The 20,546-nt window shown below is 42.5% G+C and overlaps 1 protein-coding gene across 1 annotated transcript in view; it reads right to left on the reverse strand.

Moving 5' to 3' along the window:
- myo10 (myosin X) overlaps window positions 1-20,546 on the reverse strand; it is a 208,432-nt gene that overhangs the window by 26,709 nt on the left and 161,177 nt on the right. Inside the window, exons 20-26 of the mRNA XM_052015834.1 lie at window positions 15,294-15,418; window positions 13,407-13,521; window positions 10,727-10,833; window positions 9,248-9,460; window positions 8,656-8,695; window positions 3,927-4,823; window positions 965-1,088 (exon numbers count right to left, since the gene is read on the reverse strand). Coding sequence (XP_051871794.1) covers window positions 965-1,088; window positions 3,927-4,823; window positions 8,656-8,695; window positions 9,248-9,460; window positions 10,727-10,833; window positions 13,407-13,521; window positions 15,294-15,418 — 1,621 coding nt within the window. The remainder of the gene's footprint in view (window positions 1-964; window positions 1,089-3,926; window positions 4,824-8,655; window positions 8,696-9,247; window positions 9,461-10,726; window positions 10,834-13,406; window positions 13,522-15,293; window positions 15,419-20,546) is intronic.

Consider the following 20,546-nt stretch of genomic DNA (forward strand, 5'->3'; position numbering starts at 1 on the left):
ACCTTCACATCCTTAAAGTATGCTAAAGGTGCTTCACATCTATTGAATTAATTCTGAAGCATAGTAATTATTTACTGTCAAGTCTTCTTGGGCTGTCCCTCAGGATCAAGGATGACGATTCCAGTTCAGTGGGTTCTATTTTGACTGATGAGACCAATGTGGGAACTTCGGATTTTTCCACAGTTGGAGCAGGAGGTGCCCAGTGGGATGGGCATTTGTGAGATGGTACAAAAATCTGGGCTTCTGTGTGCTCCCGATGCATGGACTCAAGGTTCTCAATACCCCTTCACCACGTTGTGTGATCAAGGGCTGAAACCCCCAGGAGTTGTGGAGATGTTGCATTATTTTGAGGAGGCTTTGAGAACACTCTTGAAGAACATCTATGAATATGGTGCTATGTATGGAAAGACAGAAGCAGATGTGTCTCTTACGATCATCAATCTGACAATCTGACATCATGTGCTTCATGATCTTGGCTAGGACATCAGGAGAACATCTTTAAATAGTTTAATGGGACAATTTATATAAACCCGGAGTGCAAACAAAGACTTGGCTGACATCTCATCCAGAAGCTGCAGTTCTAACGATGTGGGACTTCCTCTGGGCTGATCTGAGCCCTTTTGATCCAGTTACCCAATTGCTGGGGCCATTACCACAGAACACTGCTGCGTCAACTCCCTGTTGCACTGAACACAATTCCTATTGGCTCTAGCAGGAATCAGAGCTGAACTCAACCAGGCCTCAAATTGGCCAGAATAACTCCACAATAACCCCAGACCCAGATACGTGGACTGGGTCTCGGAGTGGGGCTTGAATCCATGACAAGAGTCAAGCCAGACACATGCTTCATTATTTCTCAATTTTTGAAACCCTTGAGCTACCCGATCATGAGAACAATGAGCAGTTCAGTACGTTATGTTGACTAGCTGTTGTTAACATTGCATTACTGAAAATTTGTTCTTACCCTTCATGAACAGGAAGCTGTGGAAATAAGGCAAACTGACACAGCTGTAGACAGAGTCACGTCGGTAAGCCAGTTCATCGTCAGTGTCAAATCTAGAATCAACTTCATCGTCACTCTCTTCAAACTACAGAGAAGGGGAAGAAATTGTTACTGATGGATAATAATAGCGAAAATTAGCAGCGTCATTGTTCTTTGTATGAGGCTTGTTAAAAGTAACACATGACAAGTACATTTTAGATACACACTGCAGTGTAGGGACTCCTGACTTGGAAGCTGGTGTCTTAGGGTCTGTTACAATTAGCTGGGACAGGAGAGTCCTCCTCCACTGGTAGGGTGAGGCCCAATGCAAACCAGAGGAACACCACATCATATTCCACCTGGCTTGTCTACAACCCAATGGTATGAACATTGAAACTTCCAATTTCAGAGAACCCTTACCTCCTCTGCTGCCCCCACATCTCTCTTTCCTTACGATCCATCTTAGTCCTCCCATTTTTGTCCCCTGTCCCATTCCCCACCCCCCTCCAGAACCCCATCACCCATTTCAATCCCTCCCCTTCCTGGCTCCATCCACCTATTACGCACATATTTCACCCACTGTATCATCTCCCCATCTGATCCTGTTGCCATCTGCCCTGCACCTCTCCCCTAATGGTTCCCATTATCACATTCCTTACTTATCAGATTCCAGCACTTGTCCCTGTGTCCCTGCTTATCACCCTCCAGCTCGTCTCCACCTTCACCCTCTCCTTCCCTCACCTGGCTCTATCTGCCTTTTTTTTTGGTCTGTCTCCATCTATCACTCACCTGCCTGTGTCCTAACTCCACCTCCCCCTCTCCCATACCTGGATCCTTCTGCCCATCATACTTCACCCCTCCTCAGTCCACATATTGCTTGGTGGACCCTGTCTCATCACTCCCATTCTCCTTTTTATACTGGTCAACTCCCTTCTCTACCCTCAGTCCTGATGCAAGGTTTCGACCCAAAGCACCGTCCATTCCTTTCCCCCCCACAGGTGCTACTCAACCCATTGAGTTCTTCCAGCAGATTATTTGTTGCTCCAGATTCTACCAACTGCAGTCTATTGTGTGTCCTCCTGTTTGGCCAGAAAAGCCTTGTGCCTCCTGCATTGTTACACTCAATTCCTATTGTCCCAGTACAGTTAAAGGATCAAAAGCTCAAGCACAAAAACTATCAGTGTAATGGTTGCAATAAGTGGTGCTACAATATTGTTTACCAACACTCTTTCTTGCTAGAATATTGGCTTGGGGAAAGGTAATTTTCTGTCTACTCCATGTCAGGATATTTCCAAACTGGCCACAGAGTTAGTTAAGAATGAACTGTCTGCAGTGGTAAAAGACCCACAGTCACAGAGGGATCAAATATACATAGACACATACAAACATATTCAGATCATGCCATGATCTGAATGACACACATCCAGCATTGGAGGGTCAGAAGCACATTAGACACTTCAATAACACTTTCATTTTCAGATCACTTTAGTTGCTTTCTCAGGCCTACTTTACAATAAACTTTCCCCTTGGTGGTGTTCCTATCACGTGACAAATTCAGTAAGGAATTTTACCATCCACTTTCCATTTTCTGTACACGTTATGTTTCTAAGCAAAAGGAATCATTAGCAAAGTTGCATTTCAATTGCAAAAGGCAAACCTATCCTAACAAGAATGAGGTCAAACTGTTTCAAGCACTGTACAATGTGTCCAAGGCTCCCTTGTGACAAGCTAGATAGGTTATCCTAATTCCTCTGCCCAAGGCTAAATTTGAAGCATTTAAGTCAGATGCAGCAAGTCCCAAAGCAACCAAGTTCAAAAGAGGGGAAACTTTTTCACAGAGAGGGTGCAGTGAATATATAGAACGAGCTGCCGGAGGAAGCTGTAATTGTACCCACCTCTACAATGCCTGGAAGATATTTAGACAGGTACATAGATAGAAAAGATTTAGAGGGATATGGGCCAGACGCAGGCAAATGGAGCTAGCTCAGATAGACACCTCATTTGGCATGGACGATTTGGGCCAAAGAGCCTGTTTTCATGCTATTTAACACTATGAAATATATAGGCTGTTGGGCAGAGATATGGTAAATCCCCATCGCTGAGTACTCCCAACTGAATCATCAAGATATCCCTCAGAATACTGTCCTCAGGGATACCTCAGGGAATAACCCTAAGTGGATCAGTAGGGCTTTTGATTGAGTGAGAACCAGAGAAAGTTTGTTACTTCATTGGCAAGAGACCTGAACAACACAGGTGTGGAAGAAAAAACAGAAAAATGCTGTAAGTAACAGCAGGTCAGGAAGCATCTGCGGAGTGAGAAAGAATTAATGCTTCAGATTGATGACCTTATCTTAAGTCTGTTTTTCTCTCTCCACAGATGCTATTTGACCTAATGAGTATTTCTGGCACTTTCTATTTTTATTTCAGGTTCTCAGCATTCACAGTTTTTAATTTAAGAGAGCTGGATATTCTGTACAGCAGCTGGGTGGTATACCAGCTCACATGTTCTTTGTTTACATCATATGGATTTGCCACAAAGGCAAGGCTCATTAAAAAGCAGCCTCAACTTTCCAACCACACTGAAATGCAAAATATGTCTCAGCACTCTCGTGTAAGGGAGCCGTGCCTGATTCAGGCGAGTCTTCAAAATTAAACCATGAAATGCTGGAAACACTCAGCAGGGCAGGCAGCATTGGTGGCAAGACAGACAGTCACCATTTCAGATCCTGGAACCCTTCATCAGAACCTGGACCTGAAACGTTAACTGTTTCTCTCTCCATAGCTGCCTGATCTGATGAGTTTTCCAGCATTTTCTATTTTTATTTTAGATTTTCAGGATTTGTGGTGTTTTGGATTTTCACTTTTCAAAGTTAGATTGTTGGCTTTACTGATTGATGTAGGTTGATCTTATTCACTGCCATCATAAGGCATGTAAAATACTTACTGAAGATTGCGGCCCTTCTGAGCTTAACCTGTATGCTCCTGAGCTGTTGTAGGTGCCCACAGAGTAACGGTACTGACAGTCGGGTGACCACTGGCTACTGCGAGGATTTGAGAAGGCTACACTGCTGCCAGACGTGACGGGTTCATCCTCATAATCACCTTCACCATAATCAGACTCTTCATCTGGAGGGATGAGCTCAGGATTCTCCTGCTCAGTATCTACTTGCTCGGGTATGCAGTACGTAGAGTCCTCGTTGGCTGGTTTGCTGGGGCTCGTTGGATTGGGAGCAGTGATAGCCAGAGGGGCACTCTCATCATTTACAATAGTGGGCGCCAGTGCATCATTCATGTAAGGGTCTTCTTCTGAAGAGTCATCACTTGTCCGGATTCCGCTGGTCCGCTGATCAAAGTGACCGTGCTCGCTTGGGTTCGGCGAGTCTTTAAATGCATCGTCATCGGCATCAAAACCCTCATCTTCCTCTTCTTCAGGGTAGGGCTGGCTGAAGTTAAAGGTAGGTTTTTCAGTGGGATTGGGCACTGCTGAGGTATTCAGTTTGTATTCACCGTCGGCAGAGAGAGAACTTTCGATGTTGCGAACACATTCGTCAATTTCATCAAAGTTCAGGGATTCCAGGAACTCCTGTGCAGCTTTGCAGGCTTCGTCTTCCAGTCTTTTTAGTTCCTCATCGCGAAGCTGCTGGAGCTGTGCAAGGGAATTCTTGGTGAGTGTCGACTCATGGCGTTCCTTCTGACGTTGGAGCTCTTCGATCTCCCTCTCTAGCCGCAGAATCTCCTCCACCTGCCTGTTCTCTTGTTTTTCCAGTTGGCTATCTTCAGTCGCTTTCTTCTGAGCCTCTACCATGGCCACTTTCTCCTGTTGCCTCTTCTCTTCCTTGATCTGTGAAGGCAAGGTGAAAACGTAATTTCTTACGAATTGGGATATGGACACTGTGTAGGCAGAAGGGATTAGCTCACGTAGGTGTGTAATTACCAGTTTAATTAGTTCAGTATAACATCATGGGCCAAAGAGCCTGTTCCTGTGCTGTACTATTCTGTGTTCTATGTTCCATGTATTCACAAGCAACCAGTTGGCAGTTTTTAATTTGCAGCATTATAATATTTTCATTGACTCCATCTACACTTCCCGCTGCCTTGGGAAAGCAGCCAACATAATTAAGGACCCCTCCCACCCTGGTCATTCTCTCTTCCGCCCCCTTCCATTGGGCAGAAGAACACAAAAGCTTGAGAATATGTACCAACAGGCTCAAGGACAGCTTCTATCCACTGTTATCAGACTCTTGAATGGACATTTTATATGCTAAAAGAGGAATTCTTAATGTACCTCATTGTGGCCCATGAACCTTATTTGTCTACCTGCACTGCACTTTCTTTATAACTGCAACACTATAATCTGCATTCTGTTTTCCTTTTCACTACCTTGACATACTTATGTATGGAATTATCTGTCTGGATGGCATGCAAACAAAAGCTTTTCACTGCATCTCGGTACATGTGACAATAATAGACCAATTACCAATTAATTATTTGTGTTGACCTAAATTGTGCTCACACTACTTAAGCAGGGAGTGCTTACTGACCACAAACAGTGCTGGAGAAGCATTCAGAACATCTCCAGTAAGCCAGAGGTGGGAATGGCACCAACCTCTTTGGTGCTGACCTGGAAATGCTGATGGGTGCAGTGACCAGGAAAGAGTTATGTACATTTGAGGAACCAGGTCACCACCCAGCTCCAGGCTGAAGAGAAAGTGGGAGGAGATTGGCAAGGAGATGAATGCCAGGAGTGATGGGCAGAAGACCTGGTCCCAGTACGTCAAGGAGTTTAATGATCACTGACAGGTGGTTCAGATCAGTGATAATAGCAACAAATCCCATCTAACAGCAACCACATGACTGGACTCTCACACCCAGCCAGAAACAACGTCCATCAATCAACACTGCTCCCTCACACTTATACAGCCTGGCAGACACACACTTTCTCCAACACTTACAGTGAACAGTACGGCCCTGGGGGGGTGTTGTAGAACTGAGGGACCTAGAGTACAGGTACATAGTTCCTTGAAGGTAGTGTCGCAGGTAGACAGGGAAGTGAAGGAGGCGTTTGGCACGTCGGCCTTCATCAGTCAGAGCATTGAGTATAGAAGTTGGGATGTTATCTTGCAGTTGTACAAGATGTTGGTGAAGCCACATTTGGAATATTGTATTCAGTTTTGGTCACCCAGCTATAGGAAAAATTCAATTAAGCTGGAAAGAGTGCAGAGGAGATTTATGAGGATGTTGACAGGACTTGAGGGACTGCATTATGGAGAGAGGTTGAGCAGGTTGGGACTTCTTTCATTAGGAGAATGAGGGGTAATCTTATAGAGGTGAAGAAAATTATGAGGGGCATAGATAGGGTGAATATGCACAGTCTTTTTCCCAGGGTTGGGGAATCAAGAACTAGACGGCACAGGTTTGAGGGGAGAGATTTAATAGGAACCTGAGGGACAATGTTTTCCACCCAGAGAGTGGTCAGTATATGGAATGAGCTGCCAGAGGAAGTGGTTGAGGCAGGTACATTAAGAACATTTAAAAGGTACTTGGACAGGTACATGGATAGGAAAGGTTTAGAGGGATATGGGCCAAACATGGGCAAATGAGACTAGCTTGGATGTGAATCTTGGTCAGCATGGACCAGCTGGGCTGAAAGGCCTGTTTCCAATGACTCTATAACACTCACACACGTCTCATGTGTTACTTTCACTCACTGTTATTCAACCATGGCTGGCACATCACAATGCAAGGCCCTCACTGATACCCTGACCCCTCTCCTATCTCTTGCCACAGAAGGTGGACAGTAACTGCTGGCTGCAGCAGCAACCCTGAGGCGTTAGCCAAATCGAGAGGGTGACAGCGATGATGGGACTGGGCAGCAGAGACCGTGGATGCTGGGGGATTGGAGATCATTGATGATGGGATTCTTACTGCCAACTGTCCATCCCTCATCCCAACCTTTCCCCGTCATCTTCTCTGGCCCTCCTACCTGTCCCCATCCCGTAGAGAAACACAAGGGATCCCACTGCCCAGCGCCGAAGCAGGCAAGCTGCCAAAGACAGCAACATCCTGTCACACCTTCTGATGGCTCTTGGCCATCTGCTCAGGCACAGTCACAGTCACTCTGTACCGGGGAGTCCAGTTTAGTGACAGGGGGGCAGCTGAGAGATGTGACCTGCATGAGTGCATCATCAGTTCAGCTGCTGCATCTGGGCTTTATTGTGTGCAGCTCTGGTCACCCCGTTACAGGAATGATGTGCAGCTTTGGAGAAGCTGCAGAAGAAATTTACCAGGATACTGCCTGGATTAGAGAGTATTAGCTATAAGGAGAGGCTGGACAAACTCAGATTGTTTTCTCTAGGGTGTTGAAGGCCAAGTGGAGACCAGATAGAAGTTTATAAAATTATGAGAGGCATAGATAGCGTAGACAGACAGAATCTTTTTCCCAGGGTAGAGATGTCAAATACTAGAGGACATAGCTTTAAGGTGGGGAAGTTTAAAGGAGATGTACGGGCAATTTTTTTTATATAGAGAGTGCCTGAAACATGCTGCTGGGGTAGTGGTGGAAGCAGATGCAATAGTGTCATTTAAGAGGCTTTTAGGAAGGCACATGAATATGCAGAGAATGGAGGGAAATGGATTGTGTGCAGGCAGATGGGATTAGTTTAATTTGGCATCGTGTTCAGCACAGACATTGTGGACCGAAGGGCCTGTTCCTGTCTGTACTGTTGTAGGTTCCAGGTTCTAGTGCCTGACATAGGGAGGAGCAGAGCTGCCATGGAAACAAATCTGCTGTCCTCTCTCGGGATGACATAATTCATGCTCCTGCCACTGCCTCTCCAACACTGCTTTTGTTGTTGCCCACTAACCAGCCAGCCCAGAGTTCACCACGATTGCCCTTCACAACAACCTGCAGCCTCACCCACTGGAATGGAGCTGCCATCCACCAGACCGGCTGCAGTCAATGAGGAAGCATCGCGCAGATGTGGGAAGATAGGGGAAGGTACAAGGAGAAAGCATCAGGGTGATTAATTAGCTAATTAACAGGATGCATAAAATTGTTTGGCATAAAAGCAGAAAATGCTTAAAATACTCAGTGGGTCAGGCCACATCGGTGGGAAGAGAAACAGAGTTAACGTTTCAGGTTAAAGACCCTTCATCTGATCAAAGACCCTTATCAGTTCTGATGAAGGATCTTCGACCTGAAATATTAACTCTGTTTCTCTTCCCACAGATGCAGACTGACCTGTTGAGTATTTCCAGCATCTGACTGCTTAGTTCTTGTATTTGTAATTTGTGCTTAATCGGGTACTGAGAGAACTGTCACATACCAAGGATCACAAAGATGGTTGAATGGAAACCAACCATTCACAGGGAGTAATTGAAACAAACATACTACTACTTAAAAAGAAACTTTATCTTAAATATTTGGGGTAAAATTAAGAACAATCTTATATGATAAATTACTTTAAAATCATAGAGGGACCCACTCATTCTTTTTTTCTGTCTTATAACGCAAAGCTTTAACAAAAAACATTTTGCCTAACAGTTTCCAGAAAAAGCTTCAAAACAAGAAATGTACAAATAAAAGTTGGAAAATTATTCTCAAGTTCAATGCACCACAAAGTCTGATTTTTGGAATTTGTTTTGGAAATCCTTCAGAAAAAAAGATTTATTACCTGTTCTCTGAGGAGTTCTGCTTCACGTTCTTTCCTTTCCCTGTAAAAGATGATTTTAAAATTTAGCACAGGCCTGTCACAGTGCTTGTGTGTAGGCGAGATCTGAGTCCTAAGTCCCAGTTTCGGATCAGTTCGTTTAAGTGGATGGAAAATTAATATCTTGAAGAGCATGATTTGGAACCAGCTGGCAGCTTCTAATGAAAACTAGCCTCTTACAGCTCAATATAATGATGTGAGAAATTAATACTTCTTAGTTTCCCACTATGTGAACACTAATACATGTTCTATGTTACGACTAGTGTTAGTTTCTCAGTCCTAACAAATTAGAGGAACATCTGCTATGGGACCAATGCTACAAAAATACTCTGACTTATCTGCAAATTAATCAGACCACTGGTTTACATGCAGAAAAGGACGGAATTGTGGAACTTGATAAAGAATACAAAGGGAACTAATTTATTTGATTAGGCAGCATTTAAAATTGCATATTTCAGGTCAACTGATTTTCTTTCTTAAAACAATATTTTTAAAATTAACTGGACATGAGTGGGCTGGTTGCTGAGATGAGACAGGCATGTCTCAAGGTGCTAACCTTTCTTCCTGCTCCTCCCTTCTCTGCTCCTCTTCTTTCCGCCTTTTATTTTCCATTATTTGCTTGTACTGTCTGCGAGCCAGCTGACCCCGTCGGTGTGCCTGCAGTGTTATTGTGGCAGTTCGTACAAGCTGGAACTTTTTTCTCCAGAAGAAAGCGCGATAGTTTTTCTGAATGACCACAATCATATCCCGTATCTTTTTGTACTGTTTCCTATTTTGGGGAGAAAATCAAATTCTTAAAGAGAAGTATAGATGTTCACCTTGTAAAAAAGTTATTAAAACAAAAGGATATAAATGAAGTTAACGGAGATCAATTTTGCATTTACTTTTTTGCAACTCACAGTCATAGAGTTATACAGCATTGAAACAGGCCCTTCAGCCCACTACATGCCAGTCATCGTGCCTGTCTATATTAATCATACTTGCCTGCATTAATTCCATATACCTTGGGAAATAGAAACTGCCTATCTACTCTTATAATTATACCACTATCATGTCACCTTTCAGCCTCCCTTGCTTCAGGGAAAACAGACCCAGCTTGTCCAATCTCTCCTGACAATTCAAGTCCTCCAGTCCAGACAAGATCCTTCTGAATCTCTTCTGCACCCTCTCTAGCTTAATCATGTCCTTCCTATAGTGTAGTGACCAGATCGGCACTCAATACTCCAAGTGTCGTCTAACCAACGTGTTGTACAACTGTAACATGACGTCCCAAATCTTATGAAGGCAAGCGTGTCATATGCCTTCCTCACCACCCTGTCTACCGGCAGCGGAATGTGGCGACTTGTTGCAAGCTGCTCTCTGCAGATCCACTCATTATTTCTATTATAATTGTTACATCAATGGACTGTTGTAATGAATTGATCTGTATGAACGGTATGCAAGACAAGTTTTTCACTGTACCTCGGTACCTGTGGCAATAATAAATCAATTTACCATTTTCATCATTCCCATTACATTGCATTATGACTTAACTAGTAATTTAGTTAATTGAGTGCATATCGACCATCACGCACCCATTTACACTAACCCCGCATTAATCCTATTTTATTCTCACCATATTCTGTTTAACTCCCCTCTGATTCTACACTCACCCACACACTAGGGGCAAGTTACAGTGGCCAATTAACATAGAACTCTACAGCACAGTACAGGCCCTTCGGCCCACAATGTTGTGCTGACATTTTATCCTGCTCTAAGATCTATCTAACCCTTCCCTCCTACATAGCCCCCTATTTTTCTATCATTCATGTCACCTGCCAACCTGCCCTTCTATGGGATGTGGGAGTAAACAGGAGCATTCAGGGGAGACCCATGCTGTCACAGGGAGAACGTAGAAACTCCACATGACAACTCCTGAGGTCATGATCGAACCTTGAGATATGAAGTAGGAATTCTACTAGCTGTGCCAAAATTAAGCCCACAGATATTAACAAATAAAGCATAATTACAATATTCGATCTTCCCAGACTTTTACCTTGCCAGATAGCCAAGGACGTGAGCTTGTATAATCATTGCAGATTTATAAACCTCAACCCCACGATGTTTCTCCAGTTTGTGCTCCAGGGACTCACGTATGAAAACCTGCCAAAAACATATGCAAGGCACGTTACCACCCTGCAAAATAAAATTATCTTCCCGTCTTAAGAAAATGCCAGAAATACTCATCAGATTGGAAAGCATCCGCAGAGAAAGAAAAACAGAGTTAACATTTCAGGTTGAAGATCCTTCATCAGAACATGGAAGGTGAGAGAACAAGCATGCTTTAAATTTGTAGAGAAAGAAGAGGGCTGGAGAAAACAGAGAGAGAGCACAGTAGATGGGACCCCAAGGCCTCAGTTGGATCGAGATGACACTGATGGTGTTGATGCCATCTGAGAGAGGGTGCTGAAGGAAACACATTTCAGCCAACATCTAATAATCAAAAGCTAAAAAGGAAACAGAAATCATTGAGAATGAGCAAGGCAAATGGGCAAACAAAAACTCCACAGAGAGAAGCAAAGTTTTGTTACAGCAAGTGTCCAGGGAAAAAAAGGTGGTAGTGAATTCAACAGTAATCCAAACACAAAAAAGAAACCCAGAAGCTAGAAAGTTTAAATAAAATCTGAAAATGCTGTAAGATCATTGATAAAACATCAATATGAAACATTCATAGTTTCCCTTCCATAGATACTGCCCAACGCTGAGTGTTTCCAGCATTTTCTGTTTGTTTCAGATTGCCAGCATATGCCTTTTTTAATTTTAGATCTTTCTGCCTTCTGTTTGAGTCACCCAGAATGACGGCAGTGCAGGTCAGAGGGGCCGAGTGGTCTACTCCTGCTCCTAATTCACATGATTGTTTTCTGCTATGAACTTATGGCCCCTGCTGATTTTCATAATTCACACAAAAGCAAGAAAATACACAGGCAGCAGATGATCAGAGAAATAGTGATGGCAAACCACTTCTGATCTCTTATACATGGTGGCTTGAACTTGTGGTCAAAGGTCGAGCACAGTGCTTACCAATTACCTTGCAATAAGATCCCTACAAAGAACTAGCAACCCCTGTGGTAAGAACATCCCTTCTTCTGGTGCTTGGTGGCATCCAGCCGTTGTGAGCTCATTGATATGCCTGAGCAGCCAGTCACATTAAAGAGTTCTCGGACATTGTACTATAGAGCAAAGAGCAGAACTCTCTTTAATTGCTTAAACGTTATACAGTGCTAAATGAACATCGGGAAAATCCATATGATTAAGGTAGTGGCTGAGATATCCTGAATGAATTGTAAAAAAAAACCCTCTCTTTTTGACATGTATATGCATACAATTAGTGTTTCTGGAGCCAGATGATTTGCTGAACAATAGTTATAATTGAGCATGCAGTTGGAAGCTCACCAGATCCATAGGTTTTAAAGGCCATGATTTTCAGGATATTTTAGAACATAGAACAATACAGCACAGGAACATGCCCCTCAGCCCACAATCTTGTGCCAAACTAATTAAACCTACACCTACCTATACAATCCATATCCCTTCATTCTCTGCATATTCATGTGTCTTTCTAAGATCCTCTCAAACACCTCTATCGTATTTACCTCCACCACCATCCCTGGCAGCACGTTCCAGGCACCCACCACTCTGTATTGTAAAAAAAATTGCTTGCACATCTCTTTTGAACTTACCCCCCTCAGCTTAAATACATGCCCTCTAGTATTAGACATTTTGACCCTGGGATAAAGATACCTGCTGTCCGCTCTATCTGTGCCCCTCATAATCTTATAAACTTCTGTTAGGTCTCATTTTATAATGGGATTGCTTTTTGTAAGGAAAAACAAATCAACGCCAGTATCCTCTGTCAGACCAACATGCCCAGCATGGAGGCTAAGGTTGCACTCACAAGGGTAGCCTAACACCAGACTCCTGAAACACTCTATTCTGAGCTCCATCATGGGAAGATATTACCAGGAAGAAAAGGAAAATATTCAAGAGCATGCTCAAAGCCTCTCTAAAGGAATGCAATATCCCCACTGATTCCTGGGAATCTCTGGCCAATGACTGCTTTAAGTGGAGATGCAGCATTCGGATGGTATTGAGAACCTCAAGGCCACGTATTGGCAGTTTACAGAGGAAGGAATGGACCACCTCACAATCTACCCATCCACTCTGGGATGGAGCATGTCAACTGTACATAACTGTAACTGAACAAAACTGACCACAGGCAAAATACTGAAGATGCTGGAGATCTGAAATAAAATCAAAAAATCAGAAACTCACAACGTCTAATTGGACACATTTCCTCAAATCCTGCCAAAATTAATTTAAATTATTGTAAAATTAAACCCAAATACCAAAGGAATTTCCCCAAAACTACAATGGTTCTTGGTCTTTAATTAAACAACATAGGCATAACTCTGTCAAGAAGAAAAGACCTATAGAAGATTTTTTAAAAATTTACTCTGGTACTGAGCCAAGATTCAGAGATTACGTTAGCTATCCAGATTTTTCATGTGGGTCAACAAATAAATTATTGATATTTGAAAGCCATCTGCATTACAAAGCAAAAATATAATTGTAAAGGGCTTGAGATAGGGTGGCAAGTTTGTCTGAAACATTTCCAGCTGCTCACTGGATGGGGGAATGTAATTCAGAGAAATAGTCATCTCTCGCTACCCCCCTACCTTGGTTTTACCAAGCTGCCAGTCTGTTTTGCTGTTGTCATAGAAATAAAGGAGTGCAGCACATTTCCCCTTGAAATCATCAGGTAGAGAGAGATTCCTCATCAAGACTTTGTACCTGAAGAGAAAAGAAAAACAACAAATAAACATTGCTTTTTCCCCAGTACATCATCCTGAAATCTTACTAGAATATTGAAGAACATCCTGATTGTGACAGGAGGAGTGGGGCATTATAGTTGGGTTCACTGTTTCGCCCTTACATCAGACAACTGGGACGATTGCCACGTTCTCACAGAGGTACAGGTTAAAGCTGTTTTCCCAAAATATGCCTCTTTCCTATCAATGTTGGCTTTTGTTTCTCAAAAAAACAGCAAATCTTATTTGTACTTATAAAACTGGCATCAACATTGTTGAGAAATTGCGGCTCCTCGTGGAGTTCATGATCTAATACATGAATTAAATAATCTGAAAATAGAAAAATCCCTCGATTTCAAAACAGATACACTGAAATACAATTCACGAGGTAAACAGAGTCACAGAGCACGAAGCAGGCCCTTTGGCCCATCGAGTCTGTGCCGACTGTCAGGTACCATTTACACTAATCCCATTTTAGTCACCCCACATTCCCATCAACTCCCCCAGATTCTACCACTCACCTACACACTGAGGGCAATGTACAATGGCCAAATTAACCTACCAACCTGCATGTCTTTGGGATGTGGGAGGAAATTGGAGCACATGGAGGAAACCCATGTAAGCACACGGAGAACGTGCCAATTCCACACAGATAGCACCAGAGGTCAGGATTGAACCCAGGTCTCTGGAGATGCGAGGCAGTGCTCAGCACTGTCTGCCTTTTGTTGCCTGCTAGTGGTCAAACTTTGTAGACTGACATGTGATAACCTATGCTCCAAAATCCATCTTTTCTTGACAGGGAAATATCATCACTTGCAATCATCAGCAACATTTGCCTCACAAGCTTTAAACAGTGTTGGTGTTGTGGGAGTACTTCCAGTTATACTGAGCAGGTAGATGGAGGGACTTCACTCTAACACCTTCCTGATGGGAGGTTCACAGTATTTATTCAAAATTAAATTCTCCTAATTACCCATATCTCTCCCTGCCTCTGTGACTTACTCCTGCCTTGCAAACCTCCAAGATCTCTTCAATCTTCCAAATTTAGGCTCTTGTGAATTCTACTATTGTCAGTCATGCATTCTGCTGACAAGGCTCTCTGCTCTTGAATTCCTTCCCTGAACCACACTCTCTACTTTTTCTTTAAAATCCACCTCTTTGGCAATGTCTATCATCACCAAGTTTTGCCTGATACTGTTCTCAAGAGGCACTGGGTAATCCTTGATATGTTAGGGATACCATTGCATGATAGGATGCAATGGGCCAATTTGGTTCACTGTTGAACAAATGACTTTTCTTTTGGGGTCAGCTAAGATACCAGTCTATGGAATACATTTCCAAAACATGTAGTAAGTTATTAATTATAGTGCAACTAACAGAGCTGTTGCCTCACAGCTCCATTGTCCCTGGTTCCACTCTGACCTCTGGTGTTGTCTTTATGAAGTTTGCACATTCTCCTTATGACTGTATGGGCTTCCTTCCACAGTATGTGCTGGTTGATAGGTTAATATTCCATTGTATATTACCCTAGTGTAATTGGTAAGAGAATCACGGAGGCGAGTTGATGCGCAGTTGAAAGAGATTAGGGTACAGCCAAATAAGTGGGGGAATGGGATTGATGGCATTGTTTCAAGGGGCAGCATAGACTCAGTGGGCCAAATGACCTCATACTGTCATTAAAAAATAAGAATATGATAAAAATGAGAAAATATGATGAAACAGCAGCATGTATTAATCTTAATTTACAAGTAATACCTTTTGTAAAAGTCCTGGAAGTGTCTCCTGACTGGGAATCCAGCTTGTCGTATTTTCACAGTTTCTAGCATCCCTGAATATCTCAACTGATTTAAAACCACTGTTTGGTCAAACTGATCCGGCATCTGAAAGTGGAGAAAATGAAGAGTCATCTATTTGACAGCTACAGTGTACTAATACTAAGAAACATTATTGTCTTTATGTTACCTGATAAACTCTTCATGATGCCAATTTAAATTAAAACTTGCTTGGCCAATCAACACATTGTGTAAAGCACAGCATTGAGCAGGATTTAATTGTTTAATCAGGATTTAACACTTAGTAAAAGTACTAAAAACAAATGTAGATAATTGGTAGCTAGACATCATAATGGAGCTGACAGAGGAAGGATCACAAAACCTCCCCAATTAAGGTGACATCACCCAATAAAATTCACAATATTTGAGGCAGGGAAGAGATTCTTCTAAATTCCAATGTTTAGTATCAGCTTTGGAAACGGTAAATTGGTTTATTATTGCCAGATGTACCAAGGTACAGTGAAAAATTTGTTTTGTGTGCCATCCATGCCGATCATTTCATTACAACAGTGCATTGCTCATACACATTAAAATTCTTAAAAAATTGAAGAGGGAAGAAAATTTATTCTCAGTCACTTCTGCTAATGTTTCATTGTAGCAGCCCTGCTGGTGGAGTACTGCCCTTGCAAAACAAAATGCACCATTGGCTTTGATGGAACCAAACTTCAGCTGTAGACTCCCTGGGTTACGAATGCCTGATTTACGGACACCCCTGCATATAAACGAGCTCCCATAATATTACTGAATTCTAAAGTCTGACATACATATATACATACATTTGTTCCTACGAGCGGCAGGACTAGTTTCCTCTCTCCATGTTTAGTAATTATTCTTTCTTATCAGTCTTATTTGCTTTTGATGCCATTCATTACAATACTATGGAGGTGTGGATACCATATTGAGTGATTCTGCCATGATCTTGATGAATGAAAGTGCAGACTTGAAGGGCCAAATGGCCTACTTCTCTTCCTAATTCTCATGCTTTTATTAAATTGGGAAGTGGTAACGGGGAGAAAGAATCATCATGTTTTCTCTCTACACCCTTCCAAAGCCATTTATTCATCATTTTCTTTTCTGTATCCTATTTATATGCCATTATTCACAGAACATTATAATCAATCAAGCAAACACAATGACTGAGTTTGAAATGACTGACCAGGACAACAGATGTTTGGCAAGAGCCTGGCTTTTAGAAAGAAAAATGTACTTTCTTTGTTCAGTCAGTAGAAGAACCATTACTGTTCATTAGGAAGATAAATCTGAGACACAATGCCTGTTCCATCACACTGAGGGTCTCTTTCTTTTGATTATATTTGCACATCAAAACAAACTATAAACTTGGTTGTTTCTAATTGGAATCAGTAATTTTAATTATTTTAACTCACTGTCCTGCTTGCACAGCCACACTGCAGCAACCTGGCTATTCCTGTGCATTCTCACAACAGAAACCTTGAAACATCTGGTTAATTTGTGTTCATAGCCAAGAATCTGTTCATCAAAAAATGGGCACGAAACACTTAGCATTTGGCAGCTGGGGGGGGGGGGGGGAGGTGCGGAGATGGGGGGTAGAATCCTGCTCAATTTTTGATTTAGTTGCAGCTATTTTTCCCAGGGCAACAATGGCTAACACGAAGAGACATAATTTTAAGGTGATTGGAGGAAGGTATAAGGGACATGTCAGAGGTAAGTTTTTTTTTTACACAGAGAGTAGTGGGTGCATGGAATGCACTGCCTGCAGAGGTTGTGGAGGCAGATACATTAGGGACATTTAAGAGACTCTTAGACACATGAATGATAGAGAGCTATGTGGGAGGGAAGGGTTAGATAGATCTTAGAGCAGGATAAAATGTCAGCACAACATTGTGGGCCGAAGGACCTGTACTGTGCTGTAGTGTTCTATTTGAAAAACTACAGCAAGACCATGACTGGAGGGATAAGTTTGCTAGCACTGCAAGAATAACCCTTGATGTGCAAGCAACTCTAGGAATTTGTGGGGATCACAAATAAAAAAAACTGTGCTGCAACCTTATTGTCGTGGCCCAAGTGACCAGCCAAGGCTGCCTATGGTCTCAGTGCACACCCACAGGGTCCGGCTTTAAGTGAATGGCACCCAGCTTAATGCAACTTGTGTTCAAAGCCATTCCTAGACCTCTTAAAGAGACATGTTTTGTGGATGTAATTGGTGGTGATGCTGGAAGGGACACAATTAGGCACTCTGATTTTCTTGGCGGCCTTGTTGGGCAAGGTCGGGGGGAGTGAGGTCCCCCATCTTCAGAGTCAGGAAACACATAGGTACATAATCAACCAGCGGTCAACTGGCACTGGAGGGAGAGAGAAAGTGGAGGTCAACACAAGGAGTCCAATCCCAAGGACAGAGATGCATTGTCACAGGAAGTTTAATGATCTCACACGTGGTCAAAAATCCACTCATCTAAATCCATCACTGATCACCTATACCATTAGCCTCAGGCACTGCTCATTGCAAGATTGCCTCACTTTAATCCAGAAAAAATGCTTTCTGAAAATGTATGCCTTTGCAAAAAAAAAGCCGGTGATAAAACCTTAGTCTGCACAGAACACATAGAAAAAATACAACATAATCACTGTTCCTATACACTAGCCCACATTATTGAAAAGTTGACACATAATTGCTATCCAACTCCAGTAAGTTTCTAAACAGTTGTAATATCTAAAGCAGTCAACTGTGCCTACAGATATCTTTTTTTTAAGATTGCCAGGCTAAAAAAAAATCTAGCGATTAGATCACACTTTTAAACTTTCTCAAATCTGGATTATAGGTCTGTTTCCATCCCTGCGTGTAATACAACAACCGGGATTAACTGGACTAAATGCCAATGCAAATGAAAATTAAGAAACTGCAGATGCTGGACATCTGAAATAAAGATAAAATGTTCGAATCACTCAGCAGATCAGGCAGCATCTGTGGAAAGAGGCGAAGAGTTAATGTTTAAGGTTAAAGACCATTCATCAACAGAGAAACTTTGTCTTTGAAAGAAAAAGGTCTTTCCTTTTTCTCTTTCTACAGACGCTGCCTGACTTGCTGAGTGTTTTTGTTACAGCATGGCCCTGCACTGGAAAAGGTTAGATCTGTGAGCAGAAACAGGAACAACCAATCACAAAAGCTCACCATAATTACAGCACATTACAGAAACTTATAACATTTAGCCCATGCAGTCATGGTCCTACCAATTAAAGATTTGCAGATTTTTTCTAAATAAAAGCCACCTGCATGTCATTCAGCAGATTGTGAACACTGATTACAATTACTTAGTTCTACAAGATTATCCATGAAGTCTTGTGGCAAGTGGGCCGCGTTACCCAGTAATGTGGACACTCTCACACCCATCAAGTTTGGATCCATGCAAAGCTTACTCCACTAAATTCACAGTACAGTTTCTCCTTTAGATTAAATTATCCAATAAGTTTGTCCCACTGCAATCGACAAAATATTTCTCTACAACCAGCATGATGACTTTCCGAAAGCACAGATCGCTGGGCTCCCTTTCTGGGTTACAGCATCAAGGAAAGCAGTTTGCTCTGGCAGGTTCAGTGTGTCCCTGTCACCACACTAAAACATGACTGATCATAACCAGAGCAGGTTGAGGAGAGGTAGAGCATCAAAAGTCTGAAGCAGGAGGTCCCACACCTTTCAGCTTCAGCTGGTACTCCGTAGCAAACTGGTTAACATTAACAGAGGGACTTTCATTTACATGACATTAGAATGTTCCAAACCATGTAGTTCATGAGATGCTTTTGAAGTCCAGTCACCATTATAATGAAGGGAAACAAGACAATACAGTATACATGTTACAAGGTCCCACCAACATGAGTGACGATGTGTTTTACTGATGTTGGGACAGCTGTGGGGAAGAGACGGTCACTCACCTCTTTGCAGACTGTGGATTTGCTAAGACGGTGCAAAGAAGGATGCAAGTGTCTTTATCTTGGTTCATCCCCAGCAGCTGCGGAACAGAGGACTTTCTGATCTGTGGGTTGTTCCCAGGGGCACACACTGAGACAGACATCAAGTGCTGCTGGAAGATCATCAACTCGGAGAAAGACGCCCGTTAGTCTGCCCATAACTTGTTGGTCTTCCAGCACAGTGAGATGTCTGTAAGGGAATGCTAATGAATTGCGCATTCCAGGCTGCAGGAGTACATGCTAAGGGATGCACTGAAGCTCAGTGCAGCCAATGCAAAGGACCGCAGACTTCCCCTACCGCACATGGAGGGGCTGAGTCAGGTGGGGATGCCCCTCAAATATTGAAATGGTGTATCACCCCAGGGGGCCACGAGTGGCAATGGTGCTATGGTTTAAAAAAATAAGTTAACACTGCTGAACGTATTGACTATGAATGAAAGCCATTTTGCACTGTTCATTCTTTTGTATATACTTTTTTATTATGAATAAAACTTATTTTTGAAATAAAAAAGTTACCAGGATCACATCATCGACCCTCCTATACCACTTGGAATAGTGTCATGAGACCCTTTGTGTTGAACTGAAAGAGTGTATGCTCAATATCAGTTTCTGAAAGACAGCCCTGCTCCAGCAAGAATAATAACCAGGTAGGCTGGCTTGCATTGTCTGTAAGTGACATCTTTGCTGGAAAATGCCAGCAGTTCTCTGTGAATCAGCCAGTATTTGCCTGGGTACACTCCAGTAAGTTTGGGACATGACACATGCATACTGAATGCAAAAGTGAAAATCTTTCAGCGTGCTACATTGATGCACTGGATGGATGAACTTTCTGACATTCCCCAGCACCTATGCCTCATAGATTCTGCACCAGGTTAGTGAAAATCAAAAAGACCTGGAATCAGTGGGATCCGGGAGCTCAGTCATTACAATGGAGGTTTTATAGCTGCAACAATGCAAAGCAAGAATAAGGTAAGCTGCATATTTTTCAAAAGTTGAATATTTTGAAGTGCTTTTATTTTTCAAAAAATTGTAAGTATTTTTAATGATGTTTATTTTATTTTAAATGTTTCTGAATATTAGGGAGATTCAGAAGCATTGAAGAATCCTGGGAGTTTTGATAGGTGGCATAAGGTTTGCTAGGCAGTTTTGTGGGTGGTGGTTGCTCTGGTCCATTCATGTAACCACTGCTACATCGTGGGAAATCCTGCTGGGAAGTCTTCACAAATGCATCACA

Source organism: Pristis pectinata, chromosome 5 (assembly GCF_009764475.1).
Source record: "Pristis pectinata isolate sPriPec2 chromosome 5, sPriPec2.1.pri, whole genome shotgun sequence".
Classification (NCBI taxonomy): Eukaryota; Metazoa; Chordata; class Chondrichthyes; order Rhinopristiformes; family Pristidae; genus Pristis; species Pristis pectinata.